Source organism: Tetrao urogallus (assembly GCF_951394365.1).
Source record: "Tetrao urogallus genome assembly, chromosome: Z".
Taxonomy (NCBI): Eukaryota; Metazoa; Chordata; class Aves; order Galliformes; family Phasianidae; genus Tetrao; species Tetrao urogallus.
This window is the reverse complement of record NC_136816.1, coordinates 48,769,597-48,793,272: the sequence shown is the minus strand read 5'-3', so window position 1 is coordinate 48,793,272 and position 23,676 is coordinate 48,769,597. Positions and strand designations below refer to the sequence as shown.

The 23,676-nt window shown below is 36.2% G+C and overlaps 1 protein-coding gene across 3 annotated transcripts in view; it reads left to right on the top strand.

Moving 5' to 3' along the window:
• Positions 1–23,676, top strand: part of SMARCA2 (SWI/SNF related BAF chromatin remodeling complex subunit ATPase 2) — a gene marked incomplete at its 5' end in the record, with an annotated part of 94,772 nt that overhangs the window by 50,004 nt on the left and 21,092 nt on the right. For all 3 annotated transcript variants that reach the window (XM_079548347.1, XM_079548346.1, XM_079548345.1), the window contains 5 exons: positions 2,355–2,521; positions 5,119–5,282; positions 7,246–7,473; positions 9,877–9,954; positions 13,281–13,499. In XM_079548347.1, coding sequence (XP_079404473.1) covers positions 2,355–2,521; positions 5,119–5,282; positions 7,246–7,473; positions 9,877–9,954; positions 13,281–13,499 — 856 coding nt within the window. The remainder of the gene's footprint in view (positions 1–2,354; positions 2,522–5,118; positions 5,283–7,245; positions 7,474–9,876; positions 9,955–13,280; positions 13,500–23,676) is intronic.

The window sequence follows — 23,676 nt, the reverse complement described above, 5'->3', positions numbered from 1 at the left end:
GTATTTTTGCCACTTTAGAACTGCTGTGTTTCATATATATCAACTGATTACAGCTAACCGCATGACTGAGAACTCACTTGTGCAACATTCTCTTGTGATAGATTTCACACAGGCCAACTTTTACCATTTGTTTATTCTGAAACAAGACAAAGTTTATTCATCAGACAACGTTAATTCATATAATTCCCAACATATTGTACTGAACAGGAAATTTGAAATCCACAGTCTCAGTCTTTGAGAGATGGATGGATGGAACAGATGTTTCGTTTCCTTCTTACTGGAAGACATACTCACTGTGCTAGTCTTTTCCAGAATACACTCTGTCTGACACGTGTAAAAAATTTTAGCGCAGAAGCAATTCTACAAAGAAAAAGGAAAGAACACTATAACTGCTGGAAACCACGTGTCCTTCTCACACAGACTGAAAATTGCTGTGTTAAGATAGCACTGGCTAAGCAGATAAAGTGTTTTAGAGGATTGTTCCTGTCATTATTTTATACAGGTCCACAGTGTTCTGTAATCTACCTTGCACATACTAGTTCTGAGTACCACTAGTCCCTGCACATGGAAATGCAGTACATTTTAAAATTCAAAAAATATTCCACAGTATTTCAGATTGATTTGCCATTTTCTCATTCTAGATAAGTTCAGACTTCCTAAACTGAATCCTTAGTTCATGTATCATTCCAAATTGTTCATTACATTTGCCTCCAGCATTCCGTCTCTCCAAGCTCAAGTGTTCTTAGCTCTTGACTTTCACAAAAGTATGAAATTTCCTTTTCTTAATTAGATTCCCAGTAGAAATTATTTGATATCAGGATACCTTGTATATAAGAGAATTCTCCTCACTATTACTAGCTCTCACTGTGATACGGTGTAATGGTCAACCATTTGTTATACTGAAGAGTCCTTATAGTTAGATGACTTACTGATCAGAGGCAAATGGTAGCCCTGTGATGTATGCATATGGCTTAGTGTTTTCTTAGCAGCGCGGACTTGTGCTTGTGAAGAAACTTTGGGAGAATTCCTATCATGGTGTATTTTTTGTCTCTTTTATAGGAGGGCAGAGGAGATGCAGGACACATATTTAAGGCAAAATAACATATTTAAGACACATATTTAAGGCAAAAGTGCTAGACCTCTTATGTGAGGCTTTTATGACTCTCCACTCATTACTGGAGAACAGGCAGAGAAGGTGGTAAAATGGTGTCTTTCCATGCCTGTTCTAGAAACTGCATAGAAACCAGACACCTGAAAGTTACTGCAGTGATTCTCCAAAGACGTCATAAGGAATTTTCTTTCTTGTTCCTTTCAAGTTGTTTAACTTCTCTACCATCTTTATTCTAAATTAAAGTAGCACTTCTTACACTAGTTATTTGAAATGAAATAGAACTTTTTTTCTTGGCACTTCTTCATCCAACTGTCCATAAACGTATGCTTTTAGAAGAAAGGTGTGTATCTTGTACCTGACACTTGCTGCTTTTTTAAAACAACTTGTTTTTTTTTAGTCAGACCTCTTGGCTCCTAAACAGTTTAGTCTTTTGCTAAGTGTTTATGTATGTATGCATATGAGAAGATTATGTACCTTTTTTTTTAATTATATAGTTGATAATGATAAATCATATTTGTAGGATATAATGAAGGTTAGAAAAAAGTGGAATTTATTTCTGTGATACACATCTTTGTTACGTTGATTCAATCATCCTTTTTGCTTTAATTCATTTTCTTAGTTATGGATTGAATTTCAGCACTAGCAGTCTGTTTTGTAGTTCATAGCATAGGAGAAAGAGAAGCAGTTAAGCAAAGCAACTAAACGTTGTGCAAGACTGCTTAAGGGTACATGTTGAAAGTTTTTATTCTTATAAAGCTTCTCCTGTTATCTCTGTATAGTATCTCTGTCCAGTTTGGAATTCATCTTTTGCCTGAGCATAGTAGGAAGGGAGTTTTTTCTTGTAGTTGAATGGAAAGATTTCTGACATATACCTGTCTAGAGCATCTTGTAGCTGCAAAAACAAACACCTGTTGAAAGCAAAATTAACAGGTGAATGCCTTAACAAATAAATGGCCGATTACTTAGGTGAGAAATAATGTTTGTTTTGATGCATAGTGAGACAGAATTCAATTTCATAAAGGCAGTTGTGGTTGTAAGTCCACACTGAAGAAAAATCTGTTCCAAGCAGGAATTCACATGGGTGTTTATTTTGTATTAAATCAACATAAAGCAAATCAAAAAGATGTATGAGTCTTGTTTATCTTAACTGAATCTTTCTGTTATGCTACGATGTGACCATGACTAAAAACTTTTCTATTTGTAGGCTTATTCTAGTATTTACTGTGCTTCTTCTCTTAAACAGAGCTGAACTTTATCGGGCCTCGGGGAAGTTTGAGCTGCTTGATCGCATCCTACCAAAGTTACGAGCTACAAACCATCGTGTGCTTCTTTTCTGTCAAATGACTTCACTCATGACCATTATGGAAGACTACTTTGCCTTTCGAAATTTCCTCTACTTGCGTCTTGATGGTAAGCTGAATGAAAGCAGAATGAATAAGTTAGGGACGGGCATCCTTCGTTAATCCAGATCATGGAATACCTAAGTTCTCTTCATAGTAAGCCACTGCTGTGATTTGACTCTACACAAGTGTGAACAGGTTCAACAGTTCCATGAAGGAAAAGCCTGCAAGGATATTTGTTATGAAAGTATAGCTACAGATCTATAAGGTGCACTACACTGGAACGTTCCCTGTCCTTACATATCAGGCACTGAGCAGGGTGTACTTACGGTGATTTTAGTAGAGTCGATCTGAGATATATCTGTCTTCCTGACTCTTTGACTTTATCTTTCATCCATTTAACATCTAAACCATTTGGCTGAGGGATTGTTTTGATGAACATTCATGTTCCTGGAATGCGGAGGATGTAGAGATCTACAATCCACTTGTTAGTACCTAAGTTGTCTGAAAATATTCTTTTGATTATAGATGTGAATGGTGGTATTTTGACTAGATTCCAGTGGAATTAATTGATTGGTGACTAAAGATTCATCACCATTCTCCACAGGTTACATGAATTTCAGTGAAAAATAAAATGGTACCTATAGATTTCTTCTGATTTTTACAGGAAGATTGCTAGCCTCAATTATTTAATATGTAAATAGGTAGCTTTTTTACATTTAAATGAAAAAAAAAAAAAAAAGGAAACATAATTGAGAAGTATTGAAAGAAAATAAATAAAAATTCAAAATCCTATGTGGAAATCCCATGTTTCCATTGTGGTTTTCTTCTGTGATGAGTGTCTCTATCTCCGACCTTCTTAAATATTATTTCTTTTTAATCAATTTATCTCTCACGTAGTGCTGTTGTAGAGGACCAGCAGCACTTACCAAAATGCCTTTTCAAGAAAAGCAGTGGTATAAGAAAAATATGAAGAACAGCATGAATAAATGAGCATTTAAGGTCTTTTGACTATTCTTGGGTACTGCAATGTTAATTAACATTGAGAAGTATACCAGTCCTTTTCAAGTGTTAATGAATATAAAAACTTCAAACACTGTCCTTCTCAAATATAAATCAAGGTAATGAAACTGGGCATAAGATTATTGTCTTGTGTCACAGGATGTCTTGTGCTTTTTTCATGCTAGAATGTCAATGGCAATACACAGTATGATAAATACAATATTTTGTTGAGATTTTGCAGGTAATTTATAAATCAGTAAGATGAACTCTTCTTTCAACTTCTCCTATTCTCTGATTGCCTTCCACGATGGAACATAATATATACATATAAATTCTATCTGCTGTATGTCTTTGCACATATCGTATTTTCTACCCAAGTCATGTACTGGCAGCATTTTGACTGTGAGACTGTAGTGGATGTCTGGGATAGAGTTAACTTTCCTCATAGCAGCCCATGTAGTGCTGTGTTTTGCATTTGTAGCTAGAAGTGTTAATAACACACCAGTATTTTGGCTCTTGCTGAGCAGTGCTTCACAGTGTTGAGGCTTTCTCTCCGAGCTGCATCCCCCTCCCATTGAGGGGGTTGAAGGTGAGCAGTAAGCATAGAGCAAGAGCTGGGGAGCAGATGCAAGATCCAAAATGTATATTGCATGTCACTGTGCATAGTTATAAAAGCTGAAGGAAAGGAAGAGGATGCAGGAAATTTGTGGTTATGATGTTTGTCTTTCCAAGCAACTGCTATGTGTACTGAATTCTACTTTCCAGGAAGTGGCTGAACAGCTGCCTGCTAATGGGAAGGAGTGAATGAATTCCTCTTTTTGCTTCACTTCTGTGCATAGCTTTTGCTTTTAGTAAACTGCCTTCGTTTCAGTGCAGAACCTTTTCCATCTTATTTTCTTCTTGTCATGTTAAGGAAAAGGAACTGAGAGAGCATCTAGGAGGAGTTTAGGAAGCCAGCCAAGGTTGCCCACTTAAGTAATAGTGGGATATCTTCTGTGTTATATAAATATATAAATATGTATGAAAGTAGATTTTCTTTGGCCTTCAAATACAGACAGAAGTGTGAAAAATATCAGGATATCAGTGGACCAGAGATTGTCCACGTAGAGTTTCGATTAAGTATGTAATAGTTAATGCGATTGCCAGGTTGTGCAATACTTGTTTTTTATCTCTTTTTTAACCACAATTGAATTCCTTGCCATCTCTCCTTCCCTTGCACATACACAACTACACTTAAGATATGACATATTAAGAATTTTCAGTTCTTCTTATTGCTGTGACTCCTAAGATAAATTCTGACGTTTTGATTAATCAATTTACTAGTGACTTCTAAAAATACTTAGATACATTCAACTCTGTTTGTGTGTAATAACTTCAGTTGAAATTTATGTGAGTTATAAGAAGTATAGCAATGCTAGCTGGCATTTTAAAGTCTACATTTGAAATGTCAAAAATAAACGCTTAAGTATTTTGCAGTCCTTCTCTCAAATGTGGTAAAAACAGGTGACAGAAATATCCATGGGCAATATTTTATTTATTATGGAAAATACAGCAGAGATCACAAGGAACAAGTGAGCTAAAATTTCACTGCCTCCTGTACATTTAGGCATTACACTGTATTTAGAGTATTTTGGTTCACATCATTGTTATGTTTTTACTTTTCAGGCACAACAAAATCAGAAGATAGAGCTGCTCTCTTGAAGAAGTTCAACGAACCTGGGTCACAGTACTTCATCTTCTTGCTGAGTACAAGGGCTGGAGGGCTAGGCTTGAATCTCCAGGCTGCTGATACTGTTATAATCTTTGATAGTGACTGGAATCCTCATCAGGTGATTATTATTTGCTTATCTGCAAGCAAATCGCAAAGAATTCATGATGGTTTTTTTGGGTTGCTTCTTTAGTTCGAGGTTATATTCTGAGTTAAATAGCATTGATACAGCATTCTCGTTTGGGAGCAGTTAGTAAGACAAACTACTGCAGTCAAGAAATGTGTCAGTTTGAATCAGTGAAGTAATTCTGAGTTTGTGTAATTATTTTGTCTGTCTCGAGGGATTCTCAGCTAGGGGTCTTCTAGTCTTGTACCAGTACTATAGCTATACTCATTCTTTATTGTTCAGAGCTCTAACAAGTATTCCTCATTTTGATTCTGCAGTAGTTTGTAGTGTTTTAGAAAAGGCTGTGCAGATCAGTGCTTTGTCTCGAGAAGTTAATGGCCATATTAGTCTTGTCCTGAGACACTGGTGGTGGTTTATTTCTTCATCTCAGTTTAAAATTAAAAAAAAAATAAGAGGAAGCTGGTCTTTGTCACTTAGTGCATTTTATAATTGTAACAACAGAAGTTAGGTATCTGTGGGAAGTACCTGATTATAGTGATTATGCATGTCTTTTCAGCTTTTCAGCTAAAGTTGTAAGCTAATCACCTAAATGTTATTAAGTGCAAAAATAAAGGTTAAGACATGGAAGAATTTTACATAGAACTTTAAAAGCAGCAGTTGCATAAATGCTCTGGTAATCAGTTTAAAACAGAGCTTGTGAAATCTGGAGCAATTTAAAGGGTTAAAAACCACCTCAGAAGGCACTTAATTCTTTATATTCTTGGTTATCTCTGTCACCTTCACAGACATTTTTAATGCAAGTATATTTTAACAGTTGGGTAGCAGTAAATCTCACATTAGAGAATGTTTCCTAGAGAATCTAGTGGACAGATTATTAAATCACAAAATGTGTGCAGTTTTCATTTTGTTTTTCGTTGAGAATCACTTGTTACTTCTAATAAGCAACATGCTAAAGGAGATGCTTTTGTTTGTTTTAGTACTTAAACAGCATATTTCAAAAAGGAAAAACTTCTATTTCCTCATTTTACTGTCCTGTTCTTCTGAAAACTATTATATAAACAAATTAATATTAAAGGTTTATTTCGGCTGTTCTGCAAACTTCAAATTTGCTTTTAAATTCCATGTGGCTTGGAAAGGAAATTGTACAAAGCAGGAGCTAACAATAGTATCACAAGTAGGGTGCTGGTCTGAAATGGTAAACTCGTTGCCTGGTTTATTATTATTTCAAGAAATTTATTTTGTGACGTAGCAGAAAATTATGACAGCATTTTGCTGAAATAGGGTGTACATTAATTTCTTTTTTCCCCCGAAGAAGATCAGTAAGATTTTGAATTAATAAAAATAATTATCTCCCAGTAATCTACAGCATGCTTTTTTTACATCTATCAATTTTAAGTGCAATTGTTTTACCAAAAAGTAGTTATTTGCAGTGTTCTGAAAGTAATTTAAGATCATGTTTAAATTGTTTTAACAGAACTATTCAAAGGTAAAAGCCTATTCTACAGATCAAATAATTTATAGTTCACACATTTTTTAATTAGTGACTACCTTTAGTGTAGATAAGATCATGTATTAATTTTATGCTACTAATCTTTTTTTTTTTTTTCCTGGAATCAAGGGATGTTTCACTTTAGGGTTCATTCTGGCTTGGAATGTCATGAACCTTTGTGCAGAAAAGAAAAAATGTATACATAAGCCCTTTTCAGTCACTGCGCAAGCTTATAGCATTTACGGTACACACTGCACAAGTTTTTTTCTTTGTTTTCTCCCTATCTGGATCGGATGAAATTTTAAGAAAGAAAACAACTGAGAGTGAGCCATGTGAATTATAGTGGACTGTAGTTTGGGTAGTTCCCTTTGATGACAAAAAGAATTCAGCATTATTACACACTGTGAGCAGAAAGCAATTTGAGTTGCACACTTACATAAATCCCTCCATGTCTTCTTTACTTAACAGGACTTGCAGGCACAAGATAGAGCTCACCGAATTGGTCAGCAGAATGAAGTTCGAGTTTTGCGACTGTGCACTGTGAACAGTGTGGAAGAGAAGATTCTTGCTGCTGCAAAGTATAAGTTGAATGTAGATCAAAAAGTTATTCAGGCTGGAATGTTTGATCAGAAGTCTTCAAGTCATGAAAGGAGAGCTTTTCTGCAGGCTATACTGGAGCATGAGGAAGAAAATGAGGTAATGTTGTTAGAAATAATTGAGAAGAGCATGTTTGAGGGAGAACTTAATTTTTCCCTAAGTTCAAAGACTGACTACTTCAAAATTAGAACTGTAATAATTATCTTACCATCCAGTCAAAGAAATCTCTTTTTTTTGGTCATAGTAATAGGTTGTTATCTGGTGATGATAAAATCTTTTGCATATTAAATCCATTTTGCTCTTTCAGTTTTGCCAAAAACTTTCTGAACAAGGGCTGTTTTTGTTTTTGTTTTCCAGGATATAAAGCAGTCTTTAAAACCAGTTCATGTTTTAAAATAGTGTGATTTTCAGATATACTGAGAAAACTAGGACTTCTTACATTTAATCATTTGAAACCCTGCTTTTTCTTTTGGGTTCTTGGTAAGACTTCAGGTGTTGTTTGGGCAAGGCAGCCAAAATGACTTTTTTCTTGGTTCTGTACCAAGAGACTTGTAATTACCAGTTTCTATTCAGAAAAAAAAAAAAATAGTTGTTAGAAGACAGCTGTCACACTTTTGTTTACAGTAGTGGACAGTGAGGTTGAAGTATCACTGGCAGTTTGTCCCACTCTTTGAAACTGTGGTTGTGGAACGGTGAGACCCTTCTTCTCTCTGGTGCTGCAGATTATTCTTTTACTGTGAACAATCATCATTTGGATAAGCACTGCATTTAGAAAATACTATGTTAATGTATTACTTATACTGAAAGCACACACTAGAAGTCCCATTTTGCAGTGTTTTTTTCCTACCTCAGAAAATTATAGAATGATAAAAAGGCTTGGGTTGAAGAGACCATGAAGATGTCTAGCTCCATCTCCCTTCCCATGGGCAGGGTTGACAGCTGCTAGATCTGGCATTACATCAGGAAGGATGTCCAGGGCCTGGCCATGAATAGCTCTTGGGATGGCACACACACAGCTTCTCTGGGCAGCCAGTGCTGGTGCTTCACTACCCACTGAATGAAAAAAATATCCCCCTGACATCTGATATAAATCTCCCTTTTAGTTTAAAACTGTTTCTCTTTGTCCTATGACTGTGTAAATAGTCTGCTTCCCTCCTGTTTATAACCTTCTTTTAAGTGATAGGAGGCTGCAGTGAGGTCTCCCTCGACATTTCTCTTTTCCATGCTGAACAAGCCCAGATCTCTCAGCCTTTCTCCATAAGTGAGGTGCTTCAGCCCTTTGTCAATTTTCATGGCTCTCCTCTGGACCTGCTCTAGCAGCTCTATGTCTTTCTTATGTCACAGGCTCCAGATTTTAATGCAGTACTCCTGATGGGGCCTGACAAGGGCCAATTAGAGGTGATCACCTCCTCCTCCATGGTGGCCACCTCCTCTTTTGATGCAGCCCAGGATGCAGTTGTTCTTCCAGGCTGGAAGCACACACTGCTGGCTCACTTCAAATTTCTGGACCACCAAAACCTGCACGTCCTTCTCTAGGAGTTCTCTTCCCAATTTGTATACATACCAGGGTTTACCATGACCCAAGTGCAGCATCTTGCATTTGGCATTGCCGAAGGTGTGTTCATGTGGGCCCACTTCCCATTCTTGGCCAGGTCCCCATGGATGACATCCCTTTCTTCTGTTATGTCAGCTGCATCACTCAGCTTGATGTTGTCTGCAAACTTGCTGAGGATACACTGAATCCCTCTGTCTATGTCATTGATAAAGATGTTGAAGAGCACTGGTTCCAGAACAGGGGGATCTCTTGTCACTGGCCTCCACCTGGACATGGAGTCACTGACCACAATATTTTGGCTGCAACCCTCCAGCTAATTATTTATCCCCCAAATAGTCCACCCTTCAAACCCATATCTGTCCTGTTTAGAGATAAAGATGATGTGTGGGACTGTTTCAGAGGCCTTTCAGAGGTTTGTGTCTGTTTCTAAAAAGACGGAGAAAGAGGAATGCTCTCGATATAGTTACATGATGTTGTTTTTTTTTTGCTGGTGATACTTTAAATTCTTTTTTTTAGGTAGGGCCATATTCAGTCTCCTTTCTGTGAGAAAAGACTTTATACTACTGAAAATTAAAATTATACTACTGAATTATATTTCTGAGGGAGTACTGTAGAACATCAGAACAGAAATGCATGTATTTTAGCTGAAGCCCTAGCTGTGCTTCTGACCCAGGAAAACCACAAACCAAAATTTCCTGGTTGCCTGTTTGCTCATTTCCTCATTCTCAATTTATGGAGGTGGTAATAAGTCCCAATTGTCTCTAATTTTGTCTACTTTGTGTTACTTCTGAATTGCTGATCATGTTAGAAGTTTTAGTTTTGGTTTGCATTTTTCACACATGTACTGACAGAAGGAGGCTCAGTACATTGCTGGCCTGATGCAGACTGTTACTTTATGTTGAACATGAAAGCTTCTTTCTGGTACCTTTATCAATCTTTGTGACCAGGAGGAAGATGAAGTTCCTGATGATGAGACTCTGAATCAGATGATCGCCCGACGTGAGGAGGAATTTGATCTCTTTATGGTGAGAATGATATGATCATATGCTGTATATCATTTCTAGTGTTTTTAGCAAAGGCTTTAACCTTATATGTCATTTAAATGTTGTAAAACTTTGTTGTAGGAATGGCTTTATTTACTTGCATTGCTTATCTGAGGAAAGGAGAGCAGACTTCCTAAACTCAGAGTTCCTCACAAGACAGAAAGACTTCAGAGATCCTTGCAGTCAGTAGCGGAGCAGTGCCAATCTGGAAGACACGACCTGAGAAATTTAGGCAGTCTAAAACTGATAGTCAGTGTTTGTCTTACAAGTTGTACAGCATGCTTTTATTTTTAGAACTTTTTCCACTTTTGTGCTGTGATACTGACAAAGGCAAACACGGGAACTGAACAAGATAGTAAACTAGTAGACTTACAGTGCAGTTCTCCTTGGAAATTAGCTGGTTTGCTAATTTTTCTTGATTTCTTCAAGAGCCCTGTTAACTTCATTGCTGCTGCTAGAACTGTTGAAGAATTACCAGAGTAGTTACAGTGATCCAAATGTGAACAATGGAATAATTACTAGTATGTTAGGGTAGGCATAGCTTCCAATTTTTTGCATTTGTGCAGTGGTGAGGATTGCTGATGGGCTTTTAAGAGACACTGAAACAACAGAAAGAAGATACTTAAAAATTTAACCACTGAGGGGTAAGCATCATCTCTTCTCATTCTACCTATGTTGCTTCATTCTGCAGGACTGAGCAACAAAGACACTTGTGGGATCAAATGAAATTGTATCAGAAAGTGCTATCTGGAGAAATGACATTTCTAGGATCACACGTTATTAATTTCTTGCTGTCTGCCCAGATATTAATTAGTAGAACTTACTTACACAAGTGTACAAGGGCTGTTCTTATCCAACTAACAATTCTTCAAATGCACAAATGAACAAAGGCCAAATCCCCCACATGGTGGTGCCTTTACTCATTGAAGAATCACCTGTCTTGTCCTTTTGTGCTAAGTTTGGTGCAGTGTTATTTTAGAAGAGCTGAAATCTCCAAAGGGTGGAAAGGGAGTGCTTACAGACATTTGTATTTTTAAGCTTTCTCTCAAAGACTAAGGAGATTTGAATGACAGAAACCAAAACTTGAAAGGAGTAATTTCGGCCCAGTTATTGGCTTTTTACTTGTCGATTGTGTTCTCCATCACAGCCTGTTTTGCATATGTATTCTAGACTTTTTGCTGCAACTGTAGCTGTCCTCACTGAGTGTACTAAATGCATAGTGATCAATATAAGCACTAATATTTCAGAAATCAGGTCAAAAAAGAAGTAACCTGAGTTCAATGAATGTAGATTTGCAGCTGGAAACAGTAACTTAGAACTCCTCCATCAGATCCAGAAGGAAAGAGTTAATCCATGAATGGGAGTAATGGCTTTTGCAGGGAAATTCTGTAAGTCTATCTCTTCTAGTTAAGTTTGAAAGTAAACAGCAATCCAATAAAACAGTTGACCTGCCTAGAGTGGAGATGGTTTTAACACTGTATGCTGTGTGTTTTTCAAGTTAATTTTTGCATGAGTTTGTAAGGGACAATAAAGAGCTGGTGGTAGAAATTTGAAGATGCAGAGGTAAAGAGCTTTGACAACCAGGGATTTGAAAATATTTAAGGTGGAAACATTGAGGTTAAATGTTAATCTCTAAGAGAGATTTTCATTTATTATTAAGCTGTTCAGTTCTAAGACGAAATTCTGAAAACCAAGTTTGGTAGTCAGGTTTATTCTTTTTATTAATCTCTTAGGTAGTCATATAGAGAGCGTGAAGTTAAGTTTATATTTTTCTTACCTCAGTGATGCCCAGGTAGCCTTTTCCCTTCTGTGCAGATGTGATAGGAATTCAGTAAAGTGTAATATCCAAGAAAAAATTGTGTTTTGGTTTGTTCATTTAATTAGGCTTAAAGGTGCAAAAACATCTATTTTGTTTGTATAAATCAAATATTTATTTTTTTAGTCTGAAATGAGAAGTTCCAAAACAATAGATGAGAGAGAAAACTGACAGGTTTCTCAAGAATCTATTATTTTGTCACTTTTTGGTTTAGAAGTATTCTTTGACATTAATCCTGTAGTATTCAGAGGATATTTAGCTATGTATGCAGAGAGGATGCATACAAGCAGACTACGTTCCCATGGTTTTTGGTGGCTCCACATATGTAGGTAAAAATTCCACATAGCCCCAGCGTGTCCTACTTTTGTATTCAGTGCAAGTGATGACACTTCTGATTTTTCATCTTATAATAAAAAATGTATACAAAATTCAGAGTGTTTCAATGTAACCTCTGCAACCATTGTCATCTCTTCATAGTGTGGTTTAACAAGGGTTATTTTTTCTGGCAAAATGACATTATGACACCAGTTGACTATATAAATCAGTGTTTTTAAACTGAGTGCATTTTATGACTGAGTGGGTTTTATTTTAAGGTGTATTTGAAAAGGCTGTACATATTGTCTTATTTGAGCTAGTTAAATAGCCTAAATGAGATTCATGGGAGCTTAGGGCTTAGATCAGCATATAGTCAATGCAGAGAAATGAATGCTTTCCTGGGAGAACTATAAACCACCTAATTCACACAAGAATGTATCCTGAGTATCCGTATCTATTTTATGAGGTAATTGGTCACCACAGTTGAAATTAATTTGTGTGAGTAATTGAAGTCCAGGTTTTTACACCATATTACCCTTTTAATATTCTTAACATTTTACTTAATCTTGCCTGATTTTTATTGTATGTGTTTTCATTTTTTCTTAATGTAGGAGAAGTAAAAATTTTTGTTGAAGCTGGTTGAGTTTCTGTCATTGAGTCATCTTTTCTTTGAATTCTTAATTATATCTCTTGATTCCTTTTTTCTAATGTCTGCTTTTAAATTTACTTTCTCTGATATTCAGAATCACAAAACTAGTATGTTTTCAATTATTCTTTTTTGTTATATAACATATTTTTGAGGATGTTGTAAAGGAATTAATAATATTTGCAAATCACATTTATGAATATATAGAAACTGTAAAACTGTGTGTGGGAAAAAAAAAAAATAGAGCTTTTTAATGGATAGCTTCCTTCTTTCTTAATCTACGTTGTCTTACCTGGGTCATGTGGAGTTACTTCAGTGTAAACTAGCTATGGAGTAGTGAACTTCACAGAAAATCAACTGTAAAATGTAACTACTTTCTACAGTTGCATTTTACAAGTCTTGGGCTAGAGGAAGGGAAGTACTTGTGAAGAACTTGGTTTAAAATTTTAAGTGTTTTTAGCTGGCGGGAATTCCAGTGTTTGTTTTAGTTGCCTTTACAACTGTTTTATCCTTTCCCATCTACCATTTCAGCGTATGGACATGGACCGTCGTAGAGAAGATGCCAGAAACCCCAAGCGCAAGCCCCGCCTGATGGAGGAGGATGAATTGCCATCCTGGATTATTAAGGACGATGCTGAAGTTGAAAGGCTCACATGTGAAGAAGAGGAGGAAAAGATATTTGGAAGAGGATCCCGTCAGCGCAGAGATGTGGACTACAGTGATGCTCTCACAGAGAAGCAGTGGCTGCGGGTAGGGTAACTCTTTGTTTGTTTTAAAGATGACACTTATTTGTGTGTTGTTCATTTACTTATTCTTTTTTTTTTCATTGAAAACTACAAAGTTGTGCAATGGAAATGGGTAAGATCTACTTTTAGCTGGTAGTAAGCATTTGCAGCTGCACCTCTACCTATCTGTTTATTAAGTAGCTTAATTTAGTCTTTCTAGTAACTTGGAAACTTCCACACAATTCCTCTTTCCCCATGCTCTTCCTTTTGCAAGTCTTGGCTCTGTTGAGGCAAAAAAAAAATCTTGCTAAGTGATGTTACTAGAATTCAAAACGTTAAAGAAGGGTTTCTTTGGTTTTGTTGCATTTGGGGAATCTTGCCATTTTCTGCAAAATACATGTAAAAAGAATTCTAATCCATACATCTTTTTAGAATGGTAGGAATAGGGATGTTAAGAAGGTTAAGAAAGTGTTTTCAAAACCAGCAAATTTGGTAACATTATGATTTCTAATACATACCAATAAAATACTGTGCACAAAATTAGTCTACATTGTTTAAGAGAATGTTTTTTTTAGAATGATCACAGATTTGATGCCAATGTGAATATAGTTTGTGTGGGTAGAAATCTTACGTACTTGAGTTATGAAGGTGATCGTGAGAGTGCACTGTGAGAGATGCTGCTGAGAGTTGATTTTTTTTCTCTTCCTGTAGCTGCTATTACAGCTTTGTATCTATCCTCTTCATTGGCCTTTGCAGAAGGAAACTTTGCATTTCTGAATAAGTCAGTTTGAGAATATCAGTATCCAGTACTCAGCTGCCTCTTTGCCTTGATTTATGTTGGAGGTTTACTTCATCTCTTTTCTGAGGAGTTCTGCTAGATTCTGATCCCTCTGCTGATACACCGTATGCTGAATATTCTAGTTAAGGTCCCACCTTCATAAATATACACATCATAGCAGATCCCTAAAGGAAAGATAATAACTCAAGGCCTGTGTGCATGCATGTATACTGTCAAACTATGTCAGCTCTGTCCTTGTCAAGAGGTCAGGTACGTGAGTTTGGAAGCAAGAGGCAAGATAAGAAGACACAGAAGCAGTAAGCGTGGACATAAACAGTGTCAAGTGAGACAGTGCTGCTGTCCTAAAGTACCTGAAATTCAGTAACAACCTTCCAGAGAAACTGTAAAATACAAACAGGCTTCATCACTAGCTGTCGCTGCAGCTTGCTTTTCTTTAACTGTTGGCATGACAACTACGTTCCCTAAAAAGGAAGGAGGAGTTTGCTCCTGGTCTTAGGAGGCATGTGTATTGTGGAAGTGTATTGTGCTGTGGGAGATTGTATCATTGCACCGTTTCTATCAGGCCTGCAAAATATTGGATCTGTGGGAAGATTTCCTAGAGTCTCATGAGTGCTTCTATAAGGTCGGCCTTGCTCAGAAGAATCAGCTTCAAGAATCAGAAGATTTTATTGAGAGACCATGAAATAGTGCGTTTATCCTGCTGATCTAGGGGCATTTTCCTGTTTAACGTATTCTTTGCCGTCTGGAATACTTACTCTGTACTTATCTTCATTCTAATAGCATTGACTAAGGCAGAGGCTTCAAGACAGCTGTTGCATGACCGTTACAGGTTATCTAGTTCTCATGTTTTTTTGTCAGTTATCTCTGACTCTCTCTTACTCTGAGGCTAAATATCAGCATTCTTCTTGTTCAGGGTAACTTCTGGCTAGATGGCATGTGTAAAGTTCTGTTCTTTTATTGTGCATTTGATTTGAAATAGCTTTGTTTGTTGGCCAGACAAGCATGTTTGAGTCCAAAATGAGTGTTGTCTTGTTTACTTCCTTCTGATAAGCAAAATCCAAAAGGGCCAACTGTATCCTGGGGTTCATTGTGCACAGCATAGTTATATAGTCAGAAAAAATGATTGTCCAACTGTACTCTGTGTTGGTGCAGCCTCTCCTTAGTATTATGTGCTGTTTTAGGCTCTACTATATAAAGTGCGTATAAAAATGTTAAAATGAGTCCCAAGGAGAGCAAAAACAGTTAAAGGACTTGAGGACAAGATGTATAGGGGATGGCTGAGAGTAGCTTAGTTAGGGAGTAGAGGGCTGGGAAATGAACTCACTGTGGTCTATAACTTTCTCATGAGGAAAAGCAGAGAGGGAGGTGTCGATCACTTCTCTCTGGTTACTTCTTCCATTGCCAAATCTTAGCAAAATGCATTGGAAGCAAACACAGTCCTTGAAAGAGGTAGGGCTACAGTTTCCACATGAAGAACTCATCTGTAGAGGCTGTAAACTCTGTCATTATACCAGGTATTTTCCTGACTTAATTAGTAGGTCTCAGATGAAAAGGTAGGCAATGCTCTTTAAATGAGGGGAGGTTGACCCCAGAAAACCTATTTAAAACAAACTAAAAATTCACCATGCAATTTCCATTCTGAAAGACTGAATTTTAGAATTTTTTTATGAAGAAAAATATCGAAGGTCTCCATTTTAATACTAAGCCTATCAGTTTAACAGTTATCCACACCTCCAGTCTGCCATGGCAATTAACATTACAATAATGATATCCTAACTTTTTCCAGAGGAAAATAATATCTTATGTATAAATATCCATGAAAACCACTCTACTATTCAAAGAAGAAAAATAAATGAACATTTTATGATGCAAAGAAACAAGAAGTCTACATTAGTATATAAAGACAGGGTGAACAGCAACAGGAAATATTTGTCTCAGGGCTGTGAACAGAAGCCACCATGGTGAACCATTTATTAGTGATCATAAAAATGTATTTCTGATTAAGTTTTGTGTTCACTGTTCCCCTGTAGATTGAACTGTCTTGTCTGACGGGGAGAGAGTAAATCCTTGGAATATTGTTTAATTCCTTTATTTGGGAATCTTCCGGTTTTTACTATTGAGTGACCTTTTAACTTGCAGCCTGCTCTCCTCAGAGATTTGTCTTCAGGCAATGAAAAGAACATAGTCGTTACTAGGGATACTACTGAATTGTCTTAAACTTTGTTCTTAAGTTCTTAACGAATTAATGAGGTGTTTTAACAAATTGTTGAAAAGGAAAGAAAAAAAAATCTCAGGGAAGAATAAAATGATACATTTCACCAGTAAAAGATTTATTTTAGACTACAGAAGAAGGGATCTGGAAGTGAAATACATAGTACAGCCAAGGTATAAACACCTGTTTTATTCATTTTTCTTAAAATCCATGATGACAAGGAAAACAGAACATCTCATATTGTAGGACACAAAAGATTATACTCTTTATTTATTTCAGTGTTTGTTATTTTAATAGAATTTTGGAAAAATGAGAAAAGCAATCTCCCCCACCTGTTCTTGTCACCCACTTAAAAAAGTTTCTAATGCAGCTAACTATCTTTGCCCCCTCTCCTATGAAACATAAAATACTTGGTCGAGTTAGAAAACAAAATAAAACAACCTCCCCCCCCAAAAAAAAACCATAGTAGTGATGGTCGCATGGTACCATGTACTGTCATTATTCTGCTAAAGATAAGTTGTCCAGATTCAGAATTCCAAGTAAGTTAGAGAGAAGATAACCAGTGCAATTTGAAAATAGTAAGAAAACTCTTCTCTTTCCAGTATTTCTCAGTAAAATGAACAGTCCTGAAATGCTCTAGCATTTTGTCTGTGCAATGCACATAAGCATCTCTGTCATAAGTACAAGATAACTTGGAAAAAGTGATGCATCTCAGTCTTGTTAAATTTTTCTTGAAGATGAATTACCTGGGAATCCAGAAGGCAGGAAGCATGTATTTTTCTTTAACTGTTTTTCTCTGCTGGTGAAAATTGTACGTAATAGATCACACACAAGTGGAAAGACTGGAGCAAGTAGCAAGGAAGACTTGTTTGCAGTCAGAACCCTATTTCTATCTTTCACCTTTTAGTAATTAGTGTGAAATAAGATATTTGCTATGCAAATTGCTGTCAGAAGGGTTCTTGCATTTCTTGCTCATCCGTTTTGTTTCAGAAACATTCCCTTTCATTATCAGGCTTGTTGAGTGATTCTTAAAATTCTTAAATTTGGGTTTAGATGTTGTTATTTTTGGCAAGGGAAACTTCAAGGAATCAGTACTGGCTCAATTAAAGAAGAATAAGTGTGACAACTTCATAGTGTTATTTATAAATCTTATGTAAGAATAAATGTGCAAAGTAGAATTGAGTTGCCTAAAATGGCATTTCATCAATTGAATATTATCTTTATGTATGCAATCTGGAAACTGATCATTTTTTTCCGGACAATTTAAGAAAATAATTGTGTTTAGAAAAAATGACATTTTTTTCCTGGCTAGATAGTTTTATAGTAATATCTCAGAGATGTGGAAGTAAATAAGACACATCTGAAGACAGTATTACCCTTAAAGAAACACACACTGCATCGTGATCTGTATTGTGTCACAGCATGTGGCAATAATGCAGCAGAAGAGCTTGAGACTTCAGTGGTAAGGAAGGAAGAGCAGAAGATCTTTAAAAAGAGAGAGGAATCCCTCTAGTTATGTTCCTTTCTTCGTAATGGAATATTAACAGGAAGGGGAATGCCTGTTTACGAGGGTTGATAGTGATAGCACAAGGGAGGGAATGGTTTTGAACTGAGACGGGAGGTTGAGGTTAGATATTAAAAGGAAGATTTTCACACAGAGGGTGGTGATGCACTGGAACAGGTTGCCCAAGGAGGTTGTGGACCCAAGGAGGTTGTGGATGCTCCCTCCCTGGAGGCATTCAGGGTGAGCCTGAATGTGGCTCTGGGCAGCCTGGTCTGGTAGTTGGCGATCCTGCACCTAGCATGGGGGTTGAAACTAGATGATCATTCTGGTCCTTTTCAACCGAGGTCATTCTGTGATTCTGTGATTGATCATACTCAATTCCTGGTTTGTTTTTCTTTTCTATTTGAAATTACAACTATATCTGTTAGCACTTCAATTAAATCAGTCTTGAAGATTCAATCACATTAAATTTATTTACAACTGTTAGTCTGTAAATAATATTTTTTTGTCATAGATTTGCCTATAGTATTTTCATAGCTGGTATTCTTGCAGTGTATTTCTTAAACTTGCATCTTGTTCCGTTTGTACAGTTTTCTTCTGATTTCTTTATCAATACACTATAAGGTTCTAAACAATCCAAAATACACAGATAACCACATAGTTCAGAACAGCTATTATTAACAACCCTTTCAGAATTATATTTATGTTGTAACAGTGTTCACTTGTGAGGGCAACTGCGAAAGAAATGACTCTCGTTTTATTATGTTGGCCAACAGTGAGAGACAGATGTTGGTGGCAAGGCAGTAGAAATTGAACCTTCTCACCAGTGTTCTGTTATGTGTTGTTACTGAGTGACAGATGGCAGCAGAGGGCCACTCTGTCAGAATAGAAGTGCATTTTAAGTAAAGGTGCGTCGTTGAATTCCTCCATCTGGAAAAGGTTGGACCCATTGACATTCATCAACACTTGCTGAACGTTTATGGAGACCAGCCAGTGGATATAAGCACAGTGAGACAGCGGTGGTGTATTTCAGCAGTGGTAACAGTGGGTCACCTCCACTGGTGCAGATTGTTATGTGCATGGCATACAGCCTCTTGTTCACTGCTGATGAAAATGCATAGCTAATGATGGTGACTGTGTTGAAAAATAGAGTTTTGTAGCTAAGAATTTGCTCTATCAAATTCAGTTATTGTGTTCTTTGTATTTGTTGTGTTTTCCTTGAAAATAGGAAGCATTACTTTTGAAGTTACCTATGTGCAGTGTTTTCTAAGTCTGTTATGTACTGGCTTCCAATCCTCTAGTTTTGAATTAGAGAGTTTCCACACAGTGCTAAAGTGAACTAGAGTTGTTTGGTAGGTGATTTAGATTTTCAGAAAGACAGGTAGAAGATCTAAAAAAGAAACAAAAAAATGATAAAAAACCAAACCAAAATATCTTTCAGTGATAGACTAAGAGGTTGGTAACAATGATTTCTGGCTGATATAACTTTTTTAAGTAATTCCTTTGTTTTTTTCTTTCCTTGGATGAGTTTTGCTTGAACAACAGGCTGTTTCTTCAAATTAAATCAACTTAATAAGACATAAAGTATACATGTTTTTAAATGGGAGAAATAAGTCTCACTTATTTTTGGAAGCCTGCAGAAGTCCACAAGAGTTTGTGGTTGAGTAGATGTAGACCACAGAATAAAGATGATGCTGTTTTGCCATTTAGTGTCTTAATGCAGTAAAGCATTTATTCTCAGTGCTCTGTTTGCCTAAAGAAGTCATATTCACAGTTATTATAATAAAACTAATTCAACCATTCCTTTTTATCACTCACTTCGTTCCCAACAATGGAACTTACATTTGTGTCAATGTAGTTTGCTATAACAGGGAGGAACTTTATCAGTGCTGTCTCTCTGTGATACTTTATTTACTAATTGTCATATTACAGATAATGATTATACAGTAAGATACAAGTGTTTATACCAGACCAAAAACAAAGTACATAGGATAAAAGCATTATTTGTACAAAATTTTAGATAGCTATTTTTTCTAAATCTTGGATGAGGCAATTTTTTTAAAGGTATGTACTTGAATTATAATGTCAGGCTTCTTTTTCACAGCAATCTTTAAGATCAAATGCAAGGAATTTTTTCTACAATTTGCGTTAATATTACCCCTAATTTCCAATTGAAAGCATACAGTTGGAGTTTCTGTGCTAATAATAAGCAGCGTTTACAATTTTTAAATGCAAAACTGAAAACAGCTTTCTCTCACTTCTCAGAAAGAAGCAGTTTTCAGTAATGTGAACATGCAGACTCTGACATATAAATATTGGCTGAAAAGTTAGAGTTCCTTATTTTGTGGAAGTCCAGCATAGCTGAGAAGACTTTCTATTACAAGTTTGTGTTTTTGTAATAATAGCATTTTGTTTGCATTTTTTAAGAAAAAAAGTGTTTGTCCATTTCTCACTTGTGATGGATTGAAAACATCTGAAATCTTCCCTGTCTGTATTAGAATCAGTCATCAGTGAAAATAAAGAAACACTAGAAGCATTTACTAATTCTTTGCCTTGGGCAGATTTGAATTTATGTGGTGCTTTAGTTTAGACATAGCAAAGTCAGAATGGAAATTTGCTGTACAGTGTTATCTGAAATTTAGTTAACTTTCCCAACCCTGTTTTTAACTCCAGATCTTTAGTCATTGAACATTTGATTGTAATGTATATCCATGGCCTTTTATCCAATCGGAAATGTGGTATAATTTTTATTCTTCATAATCGTTATCATTAATATACTGATTTCTATGATGTAATGTAGTGAGAGCAATCTAGTTACAGAGAAAGAGGAGCCAGCAAATAATTCTGATATGTGGAAGCTATAGAATAGCCAGGTATCAGGAATGTCAGCAATTGAGAAACTAAGCAGAACTGGATTTTGAAGTGATCTTCATGGAAGACAGATTTCAGGTTTGAAAGTTGAAGTCTTCATCAGCTGTCAGACACAGACTGAGAAAAAATATAAAATTAAGACAGGATTTCAAATGGAGCATAGAAGGAAATAAGTGAGGTTTGTATTGGAATATCACTGCAGGATTTAGATTATTCTGAAGAGAAAAAATGGTAGGTAGCAGTAGAGAAGTGACACTTCAGTGTTTCTGACACCTTAGCCTTTTGTGGGTTTTTTTCATTTCTTTCTTCTCTTCAAAATTGTTAAAAAAAAGGAAATTCATTTTGTAAAGCAGTAGCCTCTTGTTAATAACTGCTTTACTGATAGGTTTTTTGTTGTTAAGCCCTTAACAGCCCTTTAGTTCAGTTTTTCATGGTCAGTTGTCAGAACAGTGCAGTCCTGATTTCAGCTGGGACACGGTATTCACAGTGTCTGATATGATGCTATGTTTTGGCTTTAGGAGAAAAGTGCTGTTGATAACACACCTATGTTTCAGCTGTTGCTGATCAGTGCTGCACAGAGCCAAGGACATTTCAGTTTTTCAGCTCTTCATACTGCCCTGCCAGCGAAAGGCTGGTGGGCCACAAGGAGCAGGAAGGGACAGAACCAGGGCAGCTGACCTAAATGGGCCAAAGCTATGTTCCATACTATTTGGCATCATGTAAAAAAAACCATAAAACCGAGAAGAGTGAACTGATTGGGTGGCAACTGCTGCTCTGGGACTGGCTGGGCATGGATGCATGCAAGGTGAGCAGGTGCATTGTGTGTCTCTTTTTTTATAGATACACATTTAGACTGTTATCATCATAGTCAGTTCTCTTTCTCTCTCCCTTTTTTTTTTTTTTTTTCCCTGTCTTAGTAAATAGTTTCTATTTTAACCTGTGCCTGTGAGTACTACTTCCTTTTTTTTTCTGATTCCTTACCCCATCCCACCTTGAGCTGAGGTGGTGTGAGCAAATGGCTGTTTGTTGCTGAACTGCTGTTGGGTTAAACCACAAGCACATGCTATTTACTGTCCCTGGAAAAGCTCAGACTTCTGAAAAGTTTGCATAGCTGAGCTAGTATTTGTGCTTAGAAAATTTAAAAGCTAGCATACTTTTCCTGTTCATTTATGTTTTCGGGATTTTCAACACGTTTTTATCATCAAGTAAATTTATCATGTCTCCCAACTACATTTTTATTTCCTTTTGTGTATTTAGTGTCTTTGACTGTAAGTAATAGCAATGCTTTTTCAGTATGCTTTAGCTTAGTCATACTGTAGTTATATCAAAGGAAAAATAACTGTCTTCAAAGTTGTGTAGTATGAACATTAGAGACAGGACTTACATACCAAATCTGATACTATTCTCTGTACCTCCACTGATTAACTCTATGAAGTTGTTTGATTCCTGTAAAATGAGTTCAGAACTGATCTAAGACCTATATGATGCTTGTGGAAGGTAGTCACAAAACACCACACTGCTGTAGCTCTTCATGTTTGCTTGGATCTGTAAGTATAAGTTGAAAATGTGTTCAATACTGGTGTTCAATAATGTGTCATGTTTTCAAGAATCTCACTGCATAGCTACAGCTGCTTCTTTAATGCACTATTCTTTTAATGGGGGTACAAATTTGTTTTCATTTTGATCTTTTCTGTGGGACTCTTGTAGCATAGTCTCCAGATTTACTAATGCTTCCACCTCCAAATAGCTAAGATAGTTTCATTTACAAAGAAGAAAATGTAATTGCAAGCAGCAATATGAACGTTGACTAAGAATCAGTTACTTCTGTTTGGCTTCTAAAAAATCAACTTTTTGTGTTTGTGTGGGTTTCTATTTCAGATGAAGGAGATTTGACTTTGTAATTTATGGCCTATATACTCTTTCTTACAATTTTGAAGCCCCAGTTGAGAAAGGAAATAGTTTTGTTTATGTGGACTGGAATACAACAATAAGATTCAGGAAAGTTTTGTCAGTAGTAGACTTAAAATGAGTCATGACACTTCCAGTGGCTGCTTCTCTGCCTTTGAAGAGGTGTCAATCCTTCACAAAATTGGACTCTATTAAATTGTCACAGCATCATGGCTTTCTTTCAAAATGAAGGCTTCAGGCTATTGTACTCTTTTGTCTTGTTTCCTTAAGAGAAGGAAGTTGTTGAAGTTTTGTTTGTGTACTGTCTTTCTTGACTCTCTCACTGCTCACCGGTGGCACTTCTGTCCTAGAACGGTAGTCTAGGACTACCTGTAGATATATAGATATATAGATATATATCCTATAGATAGGAGTTCAATCAGATGGATTAGTTTAATAGAAATTTTGTTGTATATGCACATGAGTAAGCACATACACAGATCGTTAACACCTTTGCTCTTACTAGATTTTTGTGGGTTTTAAGCCATATCTAGGGCAGCATAACTAATAAGTTTTAAGTTTTGTTTTAAATACTACAATTTATGTCCAAAATGTAGATTTACTGCTTAGTTGTCACATTAATAGCATTTTTGAGCTGCTTGTGTTTCAAAATTCGTTTGCAAGCGCTGTCAAAAGAAATTGTAAATTAAGCCTTAAGTTCAGAAAAACTATCCAAGTTTACCTATGTGCGTGTAAGTTTTGAAAGCTGATTATAGTAATCAATTGGTGTAAGTAGAAAATTTTAGTGTTTTTTTGCAGGCCTGTGGTAAGCTATGCATTAGTTTACTACTTGCTTGTCACTAATTTTAAAAATAGAAGCATAAGAGTTATTTTCCTTGGGTTTTATTTTTATTTTGAAGTTTTATTTC